Source organism: Heterodontus francisci, chromosome 2 (genome assembly GCF_036365525.1).
Source record: "Heterodontus francisci isolate sHetFra1 chromosome 2, sHetFra1.hap1, whole genome shotgun sequence".
Taxonomy (NCBI): Eukaryota; Metazoa; Chordata; class Chondrichthyes; order Heterodontiformes; family Heterodontidae; genus Heterodontus; species Heterodontus francisci.
Window position 1 is genome coordinate 19,995,048 of NC_090372.1, and position 21,081 is coordinate 20,016,128.

The 21,081-nt window shown below is 41.9% G+C and overlaps 1 protein-coding gene across 7 annotated transcripts in view; it reads right to left on the reverse strand.

Annotated features, from left to right (window-relative positions):
• fhod3b (formin homology 2 domain containing 3b) overlaps nt 1-21,081 on the reverse strand; it is a 603,766-nt gene that overhangs the window by 166,962 nt on the left and 415,723 nt on the right. For 6 of the 7 annotated variants that reach the window (XM_068055417.1, XM_068055443.1, XM_068055407.1 and 3 more), the window contains exons 9-10: nt 19,047-19,190; nt 11,529-11,776 (exon numbers count right to left, since the gene is read on the reverse strand). In XM_068055417.1, the coding sequence (XP_067911518.1) occupies nt 11,529-11,776; nt 19,047-19,190 (392 nt within the window). Of the gene's footprint in view, nt 1-9,676; nt 9,770-11,528; nt 11,777-19,046; nt 19,191-21,081 lie in introns of all 7 variants that reach the window. The other variant, XM_068055433.1, reaches the window with a different exon arrangement.

Consider the following 21,081-nt stretch of genomic DNA (forward strand, 5'->3'; position numbering starts at 1 on the left):
CTTCACTCAAAAGGGTTGTCAACCTTTGGAATTCTCTCCTGCAGAAAGCTGAGGATATTCAGTCATTGAGTATATTCAAGTCACAGATCTACAGAGTTTTTAGATACTAAGGAATCAAATTATATAGGGATAGTGCAGGAAGATCTTGCTGAATGGCAGAGCAGGATCAAAGGGCCGAATGGCCTACTCCTATTTATGTTCTTATTTCCACTCCTTAGATGCTGCAGCTCAGCCATAAGATTTCAATATAAAAGTTTTGTTTAAAATACAGTAAACCTTTTTTCTAACCTATTTCCAAGCAAGAGGGTGAATTTTACAGAAGCCCAATGAGAACAATGCTATTGGCACACTGAGCTCATCTCGACAATACATCCTGATCAAAATGGAAAATCTGAATCTTTTATTACTTAAGGCAAAATCTGTGGCAGAAATCTCAGCTGATCTGAGTGTAGTTAATCTGATCCCAGACCACAGACATATGCGTAGACTTCTTTTAAAACTGGATTTATTTTAAAGGAAAACCAAATTGTAATCTTGTTCTATTTTATTGTAGCATGGAAATTCTTCAGATAAAAAATGCATGAGTGACATAACCAGTAAATTGGATAAGTTAGGCAAAACCTAAGGTCTCTGGTTTTAAATAATCTTTATTCCAATTATTTACTTTTTTTTAAAGTAACAGGTCTACCACATATACCAATGGGATTCCACTGCAATGTCTGATTTGCACTATTAGGATTCCCTTCCTGCATTTTATTCTGAGGTGCTCACTACCCCCACTAAACTAGAAATATCTTCAATTTGCTGCCTTTGAAGCTTGATTTACAGCATAGATTAAGACCTTCAAAATATTGCACAAGTGATTGAGAGCCAATTGGGCAGCGCTTCGTTTTGTGCTTTAGATGATAGTATATAACTAGATGCTTTAGAAGAAAAAGTCAAATTGTCTCTTACCCGTGTCATTTTGGGCCATAATATTGCAGATAGTCAACTCCATTAAAGATATCTCTATTCTTCCAGTGGGGGTCCCATTTCAACTAAAATAGAACATTTGATTACCCTCTGCTTTTTGTGATGCATTGTTGCATTTCTCTGCATACAGGTGCTGACATCACGCTTGGTGCACAATGAGCAATAATGGAAGGCAGCTCAATCAAAAAAAGAGTTATGTATTCACCATGTCTCTATCAGGCTATTTCTCTTTCTGAATTATTGTACATGAAAAGGCAGCAGATTCTGCCGGCCCCAATGTTTTAAGGTGACTGGAGACTGGCGGGTTCTGCATTTTTCCCTCCCATCTCTATCTGGGGGCAGGTTGACTTGGTCTGACTTCACCTGTCCCTCCCCCTTTCTATATTATTTCCGATTTTATTCTGAACTTTATCCTCTCACAGTTATGACATCCCATTATCCATCTCAATTTCCCATTCCACCCATGCCAAAGGCCCTTTCTGGTGCTAACTGCATGACTGACCCTAACATTCCTACCAGTATCAGGAGTTAAAAGGGCTCAGACTGCTGTCCTTGGCTTGGTCCTTTGCAAGATTCAGGTCACAAGACTTCATTTTGGTTTATGTGTATTTCTGACATTGCTTTACATGTTTAACTTGCAACTTGTATTCAAGTTGGTTATTGTAGCACTATTGCAATATTCTACGGTAAACAGTGCTGGGAACATATCCTTCCTTATTTATTTTGTCTGCTGTTTTCTCTCCACGCATTTTGTAGGTATTGCTTCAAAGTTCCAAAATAATAAAACTCTTAAGATCACAATCAAACCTTGGGAGATGAACTCTGTCTAACCACATCAAGGCAACCTCCTGATTTATTTTGGCAACCCTACAAATATTTTTTTTTTAAAAACTTAAACTTTCGCCATCTTCAGACAGATTTCCACTCTGTCATTATGTACAATATTAATTCAAACTGTATGACGAGCCAAAACATTTTCAACATTAAACTGCTACTGACATTGAATTATTCACTTATTTTTTTCTGCACAAAAGCTATTGAATAATTAAAGCTTAATTTCATAGCCCTTCATTAAGGCTAGACAGTTTTCACGATGGGATTTTAAGATGTTTCCCTAAAATTGCACTCTGCACTATATTAGCAGAACAATTAACACCTTCAATTTCAGACGACCTTTTCAAATAATTGTGTGCCTGTATCATAATTTCAGGGCCCAAAACCTTGGTAATTTAATAAATCTAAACTAATGGTAAAATGTGCTTTATTAGTACCTGTACCTTTGAGTTAGTTTTGATTGTTTCTGATTATTTTCTAATTTATATCGTAAAGAATGTGAGGGTCCTTGAGAGGGTGCAGAGGAGATTTACCAGAATGGTTCCAGGGATGAGGGATTTTAGCTGCAAGGTTAGGTTAGAGAAGCTTGGGGTTGTTCTCCTAGAAACAAAGGAGATCGAGGGGAGATTTGATTAAGACAGGTTTAGATAAGGTCGACAAAGAAAAGCAGTTCCCTTTAGCTGATGGTCCACCGACTAGGAAACACAGATTTAAGGTTTTGGGTAAGAGATGCCGGGGGTTGTGGTGAACATTTTTATGCAGCGAGTGGTAATGACCTGGAACTCACTGCCTATGACAGAGACAATGAATGATTTCAAAAGGAAATTGGATGGGCATTTTAGGAAATGAACTTGCAGGGCTGCAGGGATAGAACAGGGGTATGGGACTCTACAGAGAGCCAGCATGGACTCGAAGGGGCTGAATGGTCTTCTTCTGTTCCATAATGACTCTATGGCTCAAAAATATCAAATCATACACTGTTCCCCTACATAATGAATACGAAAGCTTTTTACTTAAACATTCAGCAATGTTACAAAACATGTATAAATATCCACCAGTTTTATTTCATTAAAAGAGGTTTGCAAAGACTCACCTTCCCATTCAGTCCAGAGTCACTGCTAGATTTGTGATAACACTAATTATTACACATTACCCTTGCTGAACTTCATACAATGATTAGCTTGCCCACCATCGTTATTCTAACTCAGTGACTTACGACGACATGTCCTCTCTTCAAACTCACCCAAGTGGCAGCATTTTAATACTCTCGGGTTAGAATGATCCGGGAAAAGAATCACAGCCTTCTGTTTTCAGCAGCATCGTAAGAACATGAACAGAGCTCCACAAGTTAAGAGTTCCCAGTTGATGCTATAACCCTGCCCCCAATCATCTGTCCCTGCTATCACTGCTGACAAGAGGGAGAAAAACAGAGTGTGCTGGACTGTAATGATTGTGGTTAAAAGCAAAATGCAGCCTAATTTTACAACCATTACTTCAAACTTGATGACAGGCATGACAGAAAAGTCACGTCGTCGGATCATACCAGTGTTTTAATTACTAGCTTAGCATATGTACAGTTATAGCAACTAAATTTATGAAGGTGACTAACATTTAAAATATTCTGTCTTACAAACCTCACAAGTGATCCAGATGACATAAATGTAGGTTATTGAAGAGTATTTGTGTCCCTATTAATATAGTATTGATGCCCATGGTTGGTACAGAGAAGGAAAGCACATACTGTCCTTCAGCAGCTTGATCAAGGTTACAGCAGAGCTTCATTTTGGAGTCTCGTGTATTTATAGTGCAGTTTACAAATGCACATTAAATTGCATTCAAATTATGTAATACTTACATCTTTACAAATTCCTGCTGCTGTTATGAGCTATGTTTTGAAACTCTCCATAGGTTTCTCTTGGGCTCAGTATCAAGGACAACTCCAGTAAGTGGGCCAAAATGTGACCTCATGGAGTGCTATCCCATGCCACCTGGTCATCAGTCAGGTAGAGTCAGGATCAGGGTTGGAAATCTAGCTGCTGCTGAAGGCCCAGGAGGAAATGGCCACTGGCTGCTGGGCCTCAAACAGTAGCCAAAAGCCTTCCCTTTCTGGAGATCCATTAGCCATCTGTAAAAGTAGATTGGCTTATTCCTGCAGATTGCTTTGCTATTTCTGTGTGCCCCCTCAGGTCCTTCAATCTCAGAAGGGGCCAGAAGCATGGCAGCAGGGCCATTCGCAACCTCTTCAGGCACCCTCCAAGTGGGTACCCACTCAGCATACCTGGAAGAAAATGAGGCAGATCTTCTCCCACTTCATTTTCATGAGTGTCCAATGCAAGTACTCAAAATAAGAGCTGGAAATCCTAAGGTAACAAAAAGAGAATGGAGACCTGGCCGAATGGAACTCTGCCCATTTTTCTTCTTCGGTGCATCCCAAAAGTAGATGTACTTGGGATGCAAAGCGGAGAAAATTTCGGCTACAATGTAGCCATGCTCAGGGCCAAACACAAGCCCTTGTTAAAAAGAATTTCTCTCTCATACACTCCCAGTTTTTCAGATGGCAGGAGGATAATCAGTTTGTCACACCATCCAGCTCAAGATGAAGTTTGACAACTGCTTAAAGCTCCCCATAAACCTGTTGATGACTCAGCCATTGGAACTAACATGGACAGCTCCAAATACTCCCAATGGCAACACAACCTCAGCAGGCATTAAGATTTCACAACAGTTTCAGTATACAAGTTAGAAGCAGCTGGTTTCAGGCAGATTGCCCAGGTAATTGACATTGGAATTCTGTTTGGAAAGGCTGAGTTGCTCTCTATGTATCAGTAGATATTCAGAGTCCTCCCACACTGTGATCATGCATTGGCCCAGAAAACCTAACTGATAATGTTTGAAAACCTTCATTTTCGTTCAGTCTTGGATTACAAGGAACTTTACTCTGGCAGGGCAGGAAGTGGGGGGGGGGGGGGTTAGGGGCAGGGTCTCTGTAGGTAAAGAGAAGCTGCATTTATATAGTGTCATTTACAAATTCACAATGTCCCAAAGTGCTTTACAGCCAATGAAGTACTTTTGAAGTGTAGTCATTATTGTAGTGTACAAAATGTGGCAGCTAATTTGTGCACAGCAAGGTCTCACAAATAGCAATGAGATAAGAAACCAGATCATCTATTTTAGTAATGTTGATTGAAAGATAAACATTGGCCAGGACACTGGGGTTAACTCCTCTGCTCTTCAATAATAACTTATATTTATATAGTTCTTCTTTGAAATAATGCCATGGGATTAATTACAGCCTCCTGAGGGAGCAGACATGGTCTCAGTTTAAAGTATCATCTGAAAGAAGGTGCCTCTAACAGTGCTGCACTCCCTCAGTACTGGAGTACCAGCCTTGATTATGTGCTCAAGTCTCTGAACTGGGGTCTGAACCCACGACCTTCTCACTTAGAGTTGAGAGTTGGCAGACACTGTAAAGCGAATAAGGAGCCTGCCCCTATGCCAGTAAATGCAGCATATGTTGCATCATGGAAAATTATCTTCATGAACCAATACCAGAAGTGAAGCAGTTCTGAAGGAAAAGTAAAATTCAGATCTGACATACATGGGTAAAAGGTAACTAAATTATTCCATGGACAAATGAACATGGCACAGTGACAATTACTCAAACTTAGTGAACAGGAGGAGGGTCTTAACAGTTTGACTATTCAAGCAGAGATCTGGAAAATAGATTCAGCAGACTTTGCATTTATTGTCTCAAGTAATATCAACAATGGGTAATATAAAAGCAAAATACTGCGGATGCTGGAAATCTGAAATAAAAACAAGAAATGCTGGAATCACTCAGCAGGTCTGGCAGCATCTGTGGAAAGAGAAGCAGCGTTAACGTTTCGGGTCAGTGACCCTTCTTCGGAACAGTTCTGCTTCTCTTTCCACAGATGCTGCCAGACCTGCTGAGTGATTCCAGCATTTCTTGTTTTTATTTCAACAATGGGTAATTTAGGGTATAGAATTTAACCTGAATTTTTTGGTGGTTTTGTTAGAAGTAGCAAATGAAATTCTCATTAAGTAAACAAAACACTAATCTTTTTGAAGCTGTAAATACTATAATTGTACCAAATTGTGAGAAAAGAAGTGAAGATTTTATCCAGTCTCAGTGGTCCTTTGCAGACAGGTGGTCCTCTATTGCTGCAACGTACTGTTATGGTAAAGAATATATAAAGCGAATGGCTAATACTTGATTAACCAAAGGACTCAGACCATCAATGTTTGGATAAGCAGCATTTCGCTGGAAATAAGCTGCTTCATCCAAGCATTCTGTTTGATCTAGCAGCATGCTTTGAAACCTTCCGCATAATGAAGGTTTATGCTTTTGCACTGTGTAAACAACAATTGAAAAAGGGGCTTTTATTCTGTTTCAGACACTTAATATCTTTTAATAGTGCAGAATCTATAACTGTTTAATTCACGAGTAGGACCTTCCAGTGCTAGCTGCTCACATTTCTCTAATTAAACGCATATTTAGAAGATGCAAACTTCATTCTTAATCCATTTATCATTCCATAAAACTGAGAAGTTACAAGCCAAAATCCAGACTCCCCATTTACTAACCATTTGTGCGACAACTGTGCAAATGAACAGAATGCCCCTTCACCCATTTCCTTCACTCTGTGACAGTAAACATTCCTTGGTCAAGTACGGCAGAGCACGACGAAAACACAATTAAAGCCTCACCAAGACACACACTCACGTGCACAAAGTCAGGAAAATACAACTTCACCATTCGCCCCAGCTGGGCCTTGCTCATCTTGCAGAGAATAACCTTTATTCCTCCTCACAAGACTAATCATCCCCTCAAGTGTATGAGTGGTGCATCATTAACAAATTCCTCAGAGGACATTAATTGTGACCTTTAACAACTGTTGGGAAGGCAGGAGACCCTGCCCACTCTTTGTAAGGAAAGGATTCAGAGTTTGGTTCGAATGCACCGTGTCTGCTGGAGCTCATTCTTTGCAGTTTTTTTTCTGAATATATTCCTTACCATGTCATCTATAAATGTCATTTATGCCAAATAACAGAAATGTTTGCAAGTGATTAACAAAGGTAGATTTGTCAACTTACTCCCAAATAAAAGTTCAGTGCAAGCTACAAACCTAAGTAGGTCTGAACCTTTAGCTGCAGCCTAAACAATGTGATGAGGCAACATTTATCAACAAGACCTAGTGCAGATTCTATCTCTGATTCTGCCAGGCTCCGAGTCCCACCCAGATCTCTCAGGGAAGGCATACTTTCCACTGCTAGGACAAGGGAAAGATAACATATGAACATACATACGAATATATGAATTAGGAGCAGGAGTAGGCCACTCGGCCCCTTGAGCCTGCTCTGCCATTCAACAAGATCATGAATGATCTGATTGTAACCTCAACTCCACATTCCCGCCTAACCCCGATAACCTTTCACCCCCTTGCTTACAAAAAATCTGTCCACCTCTGCCTCCAGCATATTCAAAAATGCTGCTTCCACCACCTTTTGAGGAAGAGAATTCCAAAGACTCACAACCTTCTGAGAAATCATTTCTCCTCATCTCTGTCTTAAATGGGCAACCCCTCATTTTTAAACAGTGACCCCCTAGTTCTAGATTCTCCTACAAGGGGAAACATCCTTTCCACATCCACCCCGTCAAGACCCCTCAGGATCTTATATGTTTCAATCAAGCTGCCTCTTACTCATCTAAATTCCAGCGGATACATGCCTAGCCTGTCCAATCTTTCCTCACAGACAGCCCGCCCATTGCAGGTATTAGTCTGGTAAACCTTCTCTGTACTGCCTTCAACACATTTATATCCTTCCTTAAATAAGGAGACCAATACTATACACAGTACTCCAGATGTGGTCTCACCAATACCCTGTATAGCTGAAGCATAACCTCCCTACTTTTGTATTCAATTCCCTTTGCAATAAATGATAACATTTTATTAACTTTCTTAAATACTTGCTGTACCTGCATACTAACCTTTTGCAATTCATGCACTCGGACACCCAGATCCCTCTGCAACTCAGAGCTCTCTAATCTCTCACCATTTAGATAATTTGCTTCTTTTTTATTCTTCCTGCCAAAATGGACAATTTCACATTTTCCCACATTATACTCCATTTGCTAGATCTTTGCCCACTCACTTAACCTGTCTATATCCCTTTGTAGCCTCCTTATGTCCTCTTCACAACTTACTTTCCTACCTATGAAGGGTCACTGACCCGAAACGTTAACTCTGCTTCTCTTTCCACAGATGCTGCCAGACCTGCTGAGTGGTTCCAGCATTTCTTGTTTTTATTACTTTCCTACCTATCTTTGTCTCATCAGCAAATTTAGCAACCATACCTTCGGTCCCTTAATCTAAGTCATCAACATAGATTGTAAAAAGGTGAGACCCAGCACAGAACTCTATGGCACACCACTCATTACATCTTGCCAACCAGAACCATTTATGCCTATTCTGTGTTTCCTGTTAGCTAGCCAATCTTCCATCCATGCCAATATGTCACCCGCTACACCTTGAGCTATTATTTTCCGCAATGACTTTTCATGTGGCACCTAATCAAATGCCTTCTGGAAATCTAAGTACAGTACATCCACCAGTTCGCCTTTATCCACAGCACGTTACTTCTTCAAAGAACTCAAATAACAATCAGAAGAAGAGGCATTCCCGAGTATTCTTGCCGTTTAAAAATTTTGGGGAAAGTCCAGGAGCATATTATCTGTTTGCCATTTCAACCAGAGCCAATGGCCACTGCAGACTGAAGACAAAATGCAAACAAATTTGCATTTATATGGCATCTTATTCCATCCTTGAGATGTCCCAAAGTTCTTTACAATCAATGGATTTGTTTTAAAGTACATGCAGTCACTGTTATTTCAGTATGTCTCTGTTAGCTTGAGGCCACATGATTCAAATTAGTGAACAATTCAAATCACTGGCTACAATGACTAATGACAGGAGTAGGTCACAGAGAGGCAAGGTCGCTTTTCACGGAGTAATATCCCACAAACAGCAAAGCAGTGATCAAATACTCTGTTTTTGGCAGTATTGGTTGAGGGAGGAATCTAGTCTATGACACAGCGAGATTTTCCATTCTTCCAAAATGCCGTGGGATCTCGTACCTTACCTGATCAGGCAGACCTTGGTTTAACATCACATCTAAAGGACAGCAACTCTTGCAGCACTCTGTCGATATGGGAGTGAATTGTCATCCAAGCTCACGTGCTCAGGTCTGCAGTGGAGCTTTAAACCACTGAGAATTGAGCCAGGCTGATACCCGATGAAAAATCTCACGCAAGGTGGAGAAGAGGCTGCTACTTCGAGGAGTGTCGATGTGAGTATTTTGAAGGGCTGTGGTCAGAACCTAAAATAAACTGACGTCGCTTGGATGAAGGAAAGGGGTACCGAAGGTCCCAGTAAAGATGCACCTGCTTATTTACACCTGTACAGTGTGATCATTACAACTCAAGGTGCTTCTTTCACCCAGTTTGGATGTCATTCTCTTCTTGTAGTATCCACTTCTGTACCATTCCATATCAAGACTTAACAGTGATACATTAATGACAAAAGCACCACAAATTTTATGAAAGCAACACACTTTGGAAAAATTGCAACTTGGTCTTAACTTTTTCAGAGTTCTGCCTGTATTATAAACTATGAAAATTGGGCCCACAAAAGAATAAGTGCTACAAAAAGTGCTTACTAATATAGACACAGCATGTCCAGCAATAAAAGCTTTTCACGAGAGCACCTCCATCCCCAGAAACGTGAAGCACAAGGAGCAGAAGAGTGACCCAGCTGCAGTCATGCAATTTAATGCAGCCCTCTGTACTTACGCATTACGTGCAGAGAGTTTTGCCTCAAATACATCATCAGACTGGTTTGGTTCATCAGCATGGCAGATCATGTAGTGATGAGCCTCATCTTTGCTGAACAGAGTAAATTGGATGTCAAAAACAGGAATGAAGGAGACTAAATCAGACATGAACTGTGGCATGCAGGAGGACATGGGAATATATCGGCCTATAACTGCACCATATAGCAGGCAGCTTAGAGTTTGGATTCCTCATTTCAGTGGGTCAGGATAAGGCTTTGATCTTGTTGCAGCGCAAGGATTTTCATTCAGGTGCAAGTTAGTACGAGCAGGCAAGAACCTCTACTTGGAGATGTAAACCTCTAATTCAATACTTTAATTCATATGGAAAAGTAGAAATGTATCTGAATTAACATTTCCTTTTGACTATGACAGCCATTGCATTCCTTTCTGGTCTTGAACACAGAAGTCTCGAATGCTACACACTACGAAACACAATGGGCCTGATTTTTCTTTTAGACGCAAGTTTTGTGCACAGAACAGGGTGTGGCTGAATCAAGCATAATACAATTATTCTGACCTTGCCATGTGCACAAAGCTGAGCCTTGAAACAACTACATGTCCATTATGCTTAAGTGAAATGAATAGCTGCATTTTGACAGCCATGTTTGTCACAAAACTAATTAGAGGCCAGAATGCAAAGAATACATTCCTAAAAACTATAGTTTATACTTTACAACTGACCTTCAGTGTCTGGCCACAAGTTGACTCTTGTTGACACTATCAGAGAAACTGGAACTCTAAGGATACATGCACTGACCTATATTCTCCATCTCCCCTCCAGGCATTAGAAAACTCAGTGCTGATATTTTGTGTCATTCCACCTATAGCTTAATGAGTTTCTGAGTTTAATGTCTTCTCTTGAATGAAACATTGATTCCAAATTGCCAACATGACAAACTATTCTCACTTAATTGCCAGTCATGCGTATGAACCCATAATTATGTGCTTGCATGTCTCACCAGTTTGTGCATCACATCTTATTTCACAATTGGGGACCTTCCTGCCAATCACTGGGCTAAAATTCCAGCTTTATATGGATATACAATATTTTAACCTGTGCTTATTCACCTGGAGCAGTTTCCAATTGCACTATTCTTAGGACGGTAATAATTCCATCACCATATCTGAAGTGGATAGGATGGGGTGCATGTAAATTCAGTCACCATATTAGGCTTTTGGGCCTCTGCGCTAATATCAATATTCATCGCCGACTGGTTCTCTTGTGCCTTTTTTACTCTTTCAAGATGAGTCCTAGTTGCTCCCCAATTTGTCTGCAAAATGTGAGGGCGGCACAGTGGCGCATTGGTTAGCACTGCAGCCTCACAGCACCAGGGACCCGGGTTCGATTCCGGGTACTGCCTGTGTGGAGTTTGCAAGTTCTCCCTGTGTGTGCGTGGGTTTTCTCCGGGTGCTCCGGTTTCCTCCCACAAGCCAAAAGACTTGCAGGTTGATAGGTAAATTGGCCATTATAAATTGTCACTAGTATAGGTAGGTGGTAGGGAAATATAGGGACAGGTGGGGATGTTTGGTAGGAATATGGGATTAGTGTCGGATTAGTATAAATGGGTGGTTGATGTTCGGCACAGACTCGGTGGGCCGAAGGGCCTGTTTCAGTGCTGTATCTCTAATCTAATCTAATCTAATCTAAAATGGTAACTATTGCAAGAAGATATGACAGAGAAAGAAAGCAATTTTAACAAGAGTGTGACTGGGAATTTAAGATAAGTGAAGGGGATGGAGTAAAGACCATCTCATAAAAAGGACCACAGCTCAATATGGTTTCCATGCTTGGTTCAATTTTTGGCACTTACTTTTCGCTGAGATCTTCATGCCTCTGGCCACTGGGTGACAGTAAATGTGGACTTAAGTGGCCAGGCAGGGGACTGCAAGGACTCGCAGGGGCAGACAAGGAGCTCTTGATATTCTGCACTGAATGCCTTCGACTTCGCCGCCGTTCTAAACCGCGTCGCTCATTTATGCCAAGACTTGCTCTCCTCCGGTCCTTGCGTCCACTCAGAGCAACACTATCATCATCGTCATCTTCATGTTTCAGGCCCATCTGTAAATCAATTAGGAAAAATTATTTAAGCTACTTCACAAATGCGAAAATTCACAGTCAATTTCATTTGCTTTCCCAAGTGTAAACATCTTGTGATTTATTTATTTTTCATCACTGGCAAGACTGGCATTTATGATTCAGCTCTAACTGCCCAGAGAAGGTGGCGATAGGTCACCTTCTTAAATTGTTACAGTAAGGTGGTGAAGGTGCTGCCCCAATGCTGTAGTGGCTCAGTTAAGAGTCAACAATATTGGTGTGGGACTGGGCTCGAGTTGATTTTTCAACACTTACCACAAGCCCTGTCTGGCAGCTGGAACCTTCAGCACTCTGTCAGCTTGGTCAATGGTGGTACCTCTGAGCCACTCTTGGTGATGGACATTGAAGTCCCAAACCCAGAGTACATTGCTACCCTTAGTGTTTCCTCTGAGTGTTGATCAACAAAGGCGAGCACTGCTTCCTCAGTTGAGGGGTGGCGGGGGTTGGGGGGGGTAGCAATCAGCAAGATGTTTCCTTGTCCATGTTTGACCTGAAGCCATGAGTCTTCATAGGTCTGCAGTCAATGCTGAACACTCCCAGGGCCATTCCCACCTGACTCTATACAATTGTGCTCCCATCTCTGGTGGGTATGTCCTGTCAGTGGGACAGGACATACCCAGGGATGATGATAGAGGAATCTGGGCCAATGACTGATAGGTATGATTCTGACAGTATGACTGTTGTTTGACTAATCTGTGGGACCACACTCCCAACTTTTGCACCAGTACTCAGATGAGGAGAGCAATGCAGGGTTGGCCGGTCTGGGTGCACCTTGGTCATGTCTCAATATAAAGCCTAGGTCAAAGCCGATTGGTCTGTGAAATTTTGGTATTATTTATAGCAGTTCGCTGCAATGGAGTGGCTTGCAGGGTCATTACAGAGGGCAGTTCGTCAACTGTATTGCTGTTAGACTGGAGTCAGGTATAGGCCGGACTAGGTAAGTAGCGCATTAGTAAAATAGGTTAACTTTTTAACAATAACCCAACAGCTTTCTTGTTACTTTGACTGATATTAGCTTTTTAGTCTAGATTTATTTAGCTATTTTTATTCAATTAATTTAAGATCACAAACTGCCATTGTGGGACTTGAATTCACATTCTCTAAATTATTAGCATACAAGGCCATACCTGACGTTTAACTTGGGAGTGTAAATCAGGTATGAAGGCCCAAACTAACTCCAAAATGAAGAACAAGACATCTTACGTCAGGGAGTGTCACTTTGCTGTGTGCCAGATGCCAGTCCAGGCAATTACACTATATTCAGGCTGCATTTACACTACAGTTACAGCAAAATTGTCACACTGATGCTACATCTGTGGTCTAAATATACTCTCAGGTCACCTCCAGGATCTGGGCTGCATCATTGGCTTAAATTTGATTTCAATGATTTGATACCCAAATTAAGCTGCAAACTTTGTATCAAACAGCAGCTACAATCCTAGTACATTAACAATAACTAGCTAATAAAAGTAACCTGCGACAGGTAAATATGTAAAGGGACAAACATAATGACAGACACAGATTAAAATAGATTTTTCTCCTGTGACAATACGTGGAATTTGAGGTACATTTTCTCTCCTGTGTGTGTTTGCACGTGCACACCCCGAGCAGGAGGGGGTGTTTATTATATTCAGTTTAACAACTTGCCATCGTGGGATTTGAACTCTCAACCTCTAGGTTACTACTGCAGGACCATAATCACTAGGCTATGGTGCCTGCTATCAATTTGAAAGTGGGAGTAGAGATAAAATGGTTAAAATTTGCATGTGACAAAAAGATTGGTTGGGGGCAAGAGAGGTGCGGTCAGTGCAGGGCATTTAAACAAATCAATCAACAGCATTGGGGATCTGGTTAGATTGGTAAATTGGGTTGAGAAATGACAAAAGTATTGAAATTGGAAAGGTTTGGAACAAAACCCTGCTAAAATTGACAGGATAGGAGATGGCAAAAAGGTTTGGAGTGTTGATGGATGGATTGCTGAACCAATCTGCGGGTGTGGCTGTGGTTAATGAGGCAGTCAGGATCTTGGGTTATATATCTCCTGTTATAGAACACAAACCGCAGGGTGCGATACTGAGCTTGTACAGGGCATTGGATCATTAACAGCAAAAACATCACATCATTGGAAATAGAATGTTAACTGGACGTCAGACACCCGAGCTACTAGGAGACACTGCAGAGACTAATCGTGTTTACACAGGAGAAGAGGGGATTGAGAAAGGATCTGATTATGGGATTCAAAATCCTTACTTAATGGCAATGAAGTGTTGAATCTCAAGAAACAGTACCATGGCCCTGAGAATGACCATGAAGGTGTAGAGGATGGAAGTGATCAGAAATAACTACTGTACATTGACGGGGAGGACGAATGGACAAATCAGATAGAATTACTGCATACAGAGGGAAGTGGAGGTGCACAGATCAGATAGAAGTATTGCACACCATACTAATAACCTATAAAATTCGAACAGGACTTGACAGGGTAGATGCAGGAAGGATGTTCCCGATGGTGGGGGAGTTCAGAACCAGGGATCATAGTCTAAGGATAAGGGGCAAATCTTTCAGGACTGAGATGAGGAGAAATTTCTTCACCTAGAGAGTGGTTAACCTGTGGAATTCGCTACCACAGAAAGCAGTTGAGGCCAAAACATTGTATGTTTTCAAGAAGGAGTTAGATATAGCTCTTGGGTTTAAAGGGATCAAAGGGCAGCGCAGTGGTTAGCACCGCAGCCTCACAGCTCCAGTGACTCGGGTTCAATTCTGGGTACTGCCTGTGTGGAGTTTGCAAGTTCTCCCTGTGTTTGCGTGGGTTTCCTCCGGGTGCTCCGGTTTCCTCACACATGCCAAAGACTTGCAGGTTGGTAGGTAAATTGGCCATTAGCAATTGCCCCTAGTATAGGTAGGTGGTAGGGAAATATAGGGACAGGTGGGGATGTGGTAGGAATATGGGATTAGTGTAGGATTAGTATAAATGGGTGGTTGATGGTCGGCACAGACTCGGTGGGCCGAAGGGCCTGTTTCAGTGCTGTATCTCTAAACTAAACTAAGGATATGGGGCGAAAGTAGGAACAGGTTACTGAGTTGGATGATCAGCCATGATCATAATGAATGGCGAAGAAGGGCCGAATGGCCTACTCCTGCTCCTATTTTCTATGTTTACTAAACACCACAGGCACTGTCCTTGGATAACAGTAGAGATTTATCTAGGGCAGGTTCTGTCTATTGATTAAAAAAAACCACTGCTGTTTTTTATTTGTTTAGGGGTTGTGGGAGTCGCTGGCTAGGCCAGCATTTATTGCCCATCCCTAATTGCCTTCTTGAACCGCTGCACTCCTTGGGGTGCAGCTACACTAACAGTGCTGTTTGGAAGGGAGTTCCAGGATTTTGACCCAGCAACAGTGAAGGAATGGCAATATAGTTCCAAGTCAGGATGGTGTGGCTTGGAGGGGGATCTTGCAGGATCTTGCAACTGCTGCAAGATTTAGAGCCATCATTTTTGAAAGAAAATGATTTATACGAACATACAAATTAGGAGCAGGGGAAGGCCCCTCGGCCCCGCTCCACCATTCAATAAGTTCATGGCTGAATTGATTACTCCATATTACTACCAGTCCCTGATAACCTTTCACCCCCTTGTTTATCAAGAATCTATCCACCTCTGCCTTAAACATATTCAAAGACTCTACTTCCACTGCCTTTTGAGGAAGAGAGTTCCAAAGACTCATGACCCTCAGAGAAAAGATTTCTCCTCATCTCTGTCTTAAATGGATGACCCCTTATTTTTAAGCACTAATCCTTGGTTCTAGATTCTCCCACAAAGGGAAACATCCTTTCCACATTCACCCTGTCAAGACCCCTTAGGATATTATATGTTCCTAAATTGAAGCGGATACAAGCCTAGCCTGTCCAATCTTTCCTCATAAGACAGCCTGCCCATTCCAGGTATCAGTCCAGTAAACCTTCTCTGAACTGCTTCCAATGCATTGACATCCTCCCTTAAATAAGGAGGCCAGTACTGTACATAGTACTCCAGATGTGGTCTCACCAATGCCCTGTACAGCTGATGTATAACCTCCCTACTTTTGTATTCAATTTTCCCTCGCGATAAACGATAGCATTCTATTAGCTTTACTAATTATGTGCTGTACCTGCTTACTAACCTTTTGCGATTCATGCACTAGGAAACCCAGATCCCTTTGCAATCTCTCACCATTTAGATAATATGCTTCTTTGTTATTCTGCCTGCCAAAATGGACAACTTTGCATTTTCCCACATTATACTCTATTTGCCAGATTTTTGCTCACCCACTCAACCTATCTGTATCCCTTTGTAGCCTCCTTATGACCTCTTCACAACTTACTTTCCTACCTATCTTTGTCTCATCAGCAAATTTAGCTACCATACCTTCGATCTCTTCATCTAAGTCATTTATATCAATTGTAAAAAGTTGAGGCCCCAGCACAGATCCCTGTGGCACAGTACTCGTTACATCTTGCTAACCAGAAAATGACCCACTTATGCCTACTCTCCGTTTCCCAGTAGCTCGCCAATCTTCTATCCATGCCAATATGTCACCCCCTACACCATGAGCTTTTATTTTCTGCAATAACCTTTGATGTGGCACCTTATCAAATGCCTTCTGGAAATCTAAGTACAATACATCCGCTAGTTCCCCTTTATCCACAGCACATATAGCTCCTTCAAAGAACTCCAATAAATTGGATAAACATGATTTTGCTTTCAAAAAACCATGTTGACTCTGCCTGATTACCTTGAATTTTTCTAAATGCCCTGCTATAACGTCTTTAATAACAGCTTCTAACATTTTCCCGAAGACAGATGTTAAGCTAAACGGCCTGTAGTTTCCTGCTTTCTGTCTCCCTCCCTTTTAGAATAACGGAGTTACATTCACTATTTTCCAGTCTATGGAACCTTCCCCGAATCTAGGGAATTTTGGAAAATTAAAACTAACGCATCAACTATCTCACTAGCCACTTCTTTTAACAACCTAGGATGAAGTCCATCAGGACCCGAGGACTTGTCAGCCCGCAGCTCCAACAATTTGTTCAGTACCACTTCCCTAGTGATTGTAATTTTCTTGAGTTCTTCCCTCCCTTCCATTTGCTGACTTACAACCAATTCTGGGAAGTTACTTGTATCCTCCATTGTGAAGACCGATGCAACATACCTGTTCAATTCATCTACCATCTCCTTATTATCCATTATTAATTCCCCAGACTCACTTTCTATAGGGCCAACGCTCACTTTGTTAACTTTAAAAAAAAATATCTATAGATAGTCTTACTATCAGTCTTTATATTTCTAGCTAGCTTTCTCTCATACTCTATTTTTACTTTCCTCATCAATCTTTTAGTCAATCTTTTTTATATTCTGTCCAATCTTCTAACCTGCCACCCATCTTTGCGCAATTATATGCTTTTTCTTCAAGTCTGATACTATCTTTAACTGTTCTGGTTAATCACGGATGGTGGCTCCCTCCCTTGGAATTTTTCTTTCCCGCTGAAATGCATCTATTCTGTGTATTCTGATATTTCCCCTTAAATGTCTGTCATTGCATCTCTGTTGACTTATCCCTTAACCCAATTTGCCGGTTTACACTAGCTAGCTCTGCTTTCACGCCTTCATAATTGCCCTTATTTAAGTTGAAAATACTGGTCTTGGATCCACTTTTCTCTCCCTCAAACTGAATGTAAAATTCAATCATATCATGATCGCTGCTACCTAGGGATGTCTTAACTATGAGGGCATTAATTCATCCTATCTTGTTGCACAATACCAGGTCGAGTACTGCCTGCTCTCTGGTTGGCTCCAGAACGTACTGCTCCAAGAAATTATCCCGAAACATTCTATGTACTCCTCATCTAGGCTACCTCTGCCCATCTGATTTTTCCAGTCTATATGTAGGTTAAAATCCCCCATGATTATCGCTGTACCTCTCTGACAAGCTGCCATTATTTCTTCCTTCAACAGTGTGGTTAACATTAAGTGGCCTGTACACCACTCTTCTTGCCTTTATAAGTTCTCATCTTTGTCCAAACTGCTGTATTTTCTATTCAAATTATGCTTTTTTTAAAAAAAAGTGCCAGAAATCATTTCAACAAAACATAATTAATTAATTGCCACATTTAAAATAAAAAAGGAAATACAGGAAATTAACAGTGGGGTAGTCAGCATCTGTAAAGAGAAAAGACCAATAAATAGTTTGAGTGTGTACCCATCACAGCATTATCCCATCTTTCCTCAGTAAAGATGCTGACTTATTTCCTTTGCACTGCTAATGCAATTCATGGTATCTTTATTTTTCCATCCTAGTTCACTTTGGAACAATCAGGTGTGATTGACCATGATTCCTCCGTGCATTTGTTTACCAATTTCTGCAGTCAACATTCAGGACGACTGAGAAATTAAGCTATGGCTCAATGACACACTTCTCGTTCATTAGTGACATCTCAAACGCACCATCACCACGCACGTATGTGTTGTTCTAACTTTCTGGAGTGTTAGATTTGGCCCCAGTATAGCAAGGATGAAAGGCTCGGGGAAAAGCTTATGAGTAAGAGTGAAAGTCAGTCACGATTCCTGCTGCTAATTGCGAACAAGTTTCTCCTCTGAATAATGCATAGCTGAAGCCAATAACTAGTTGAGCTGTTCTGCCCTCAACCAAGGCTCAATAGTTTTCTGACACTCATAAGCTCACACTTGATGATCACTTGGTTGAGCTATTGCCAATGCAGATTATCGCATCAGCGAGAGATGTGGAAAAAAAATTGCTGGTTTGTAATTTTCATGCCTCTGACATGACTGCATCTTGGCCAAAGACTCGGCTTGTTGCCATTTGTCCAAATCCAACAGTGTTGCTTTTCCTATTGCAAAAATTATCAATTTACATCAACATTTAACAGAATACCCATAAAATGTTCCATCTTTCAATAAAAGGCTAACCTGTTAAAGTTGCTTATTGCAGACTGCAGCATCTGTAGCTACATAATTTTATGACCCAACATTTTTCTTCTCCAAGGCAAGTGCTCCAATTCAACAACTGCAGCTCAATTCCCTTGATTTCTGCTGACTTAAAACTGAAAATAGGCCCACATGAGCCATGCCTCAGGCTGCCTTTCACAATGACATACAGAAACATACCTCTTCCTCCCCATCAACTTTCTGAAAACAATGTCATTGCGTTCACATTAATACAGGAGTGTGAAATATTACCTCATAAATATTGAATTGTTCGACCAAATCCAAGTCAGTTCCTTTTTTGTTCAAGTGTCTCTGTGAAATAGCTTCCATCCCTTGTTCTTCCAGACAGTCCACTACATCATAGAAGGAATCTTGATCAGGCAAACCTGCCAATGTCTGGGAATTCCAACAGAGCACATGAATACATTCATTCCATTAAGAGAGAGAAACTGTTTTTCAAAAAAACACAAAAAATGCATCCATAAAACAGCTTTAAAGGAGCTTCACAGTTAACATTTCTCACTGCCCAAAATCACCATTTAGACCAAATTTAGGCAGTGAGATGTTATCACCTTTGTGCTATTGCATTGCAAGAGCTGTAGTCATTTGTTTGAAACGTCATACAAAAACTTTACGGCAAGTGCTTGGCAATTGAGCTCAGTCATTAGTGTACACACTTTGCATTTATGTGGAGTTCCTTTGTCCATTATCTTAACCGGGGCCATTAACCCCTTCAACTCAGGATGAGTTAGTGCAGCTGTTAAAATAGCACAGAAAGGAATTTCATGAGACTGTGGCCGGAATTTTACAGTGGACAGACGGGAACCGGACTCCGACGTAAATGTCGGTGCCGAACCCGCTTCCGCCCAGCCTGGGGATCCATCCCGTATTTTACGGATCCCCAGGCTTTAACTGGCCCGAGGCGGGACTTCCACCCACTTGAGGGAGGAAGTCCCACCTCAAAAGCTGCCGGCCAGTCAGCAGGCCGGCAGCTCTTAGTCTCAGCAGCGCCACCGGGAGCGGTGGCCACTGCTGGGATTGCAGCCCAGCCGACCGAGGAGGATACTCAGGAGACGGGACTGAATGTAAGTTTGGGTTGCCTCACCAGGGGAATCGGTCATGCCCTGGTGAGGCTAGGGTGGTCGTTTGGGGGGAGGGGGGATCCGGGGTTGGGTTGGGAGGCGGGGGCGGCCCTCAATCGGGCACCTTGTGCCCAATTGCCAGGCACTCCCCATCCCCCCCACCTCGGAGTGCAGAAAGGCCAGCAGCTATAGCTGGGCGGCCTTTCACGTCCCCGGCACACCCGCTTGCCATGGGTAAAATAACCATGGAGACGAGCGAGGGCCCTTAAGTAGCCGCTTAAGGGTCTTGATTGGCCTCGGGCGGGCGGGCCGCTCCTCAACCCCGCCAGACCTACGCCCCCACGCCACCATCCGACCCACTGGGGCGGCGTAAAATTCCGGCCTGCGTTTCTTTGTTAATAGTCAAAGAAATTAATTTCAAGACAAAAGCACCTTTGAAAACTGATTGATCAATCTATTTGCAAAAATTGCACTGGGCTACCAGCATTCTCTCGCTGTCTCTCCATCCACCTCGCCCTCTACCTCTCTCTGCCCTCTACCTGCTGCTTCTCCCTCCCCACACCCTCCACTTCTCCCTCCGCTGCCCACCCGCCCTCTACCCGCTGTCTCTCCCTCCCCCCACCCCGTACCCACCCTCTCTCACCTCCTCTTCACACCTGTCTCTCCACTTGCCGCCCTTCCTCCCTGACCCTCTACTGTTTATTAAGGGGGATTATTTCATCTTTGAACTTCACGTTACTGAGCTCTGGTACCATTACTGAAATATACACATTCCCCACCACGTAACCTCAGCACCAATAAACTTCTACGACAACGGCTCTATTATTAATTATTCAGATAAAGGAGCTACAATTTGTAAAAACCTTAGACTTGGTACTTATAGTTTAGCAGATTAACAGAATAATTTAATTAGTTACAGGTGGGCAAAGGAGGTTTGTTCCCCATTGATTCTTTTACCTATAATAGACAGGTGTGTGTTATCTCGATCATGGAATGGGGGAGGAGTTCAGTATTGGAATAATGCAAGGAATGGGGAATCAACACAATGGCGTAGTGTAATGATGGGGTTACAGCCAGGTGTAATTGTTGGAAGGATTTCAGCAATGCTCTTTGGAATTATGCTATCAAATGTTATGAATATCTGTAGTGTCACCACAGATAAAATTGAATTTTTGGGTCCCTCGATATGTGCAAAGAGCTAAGCT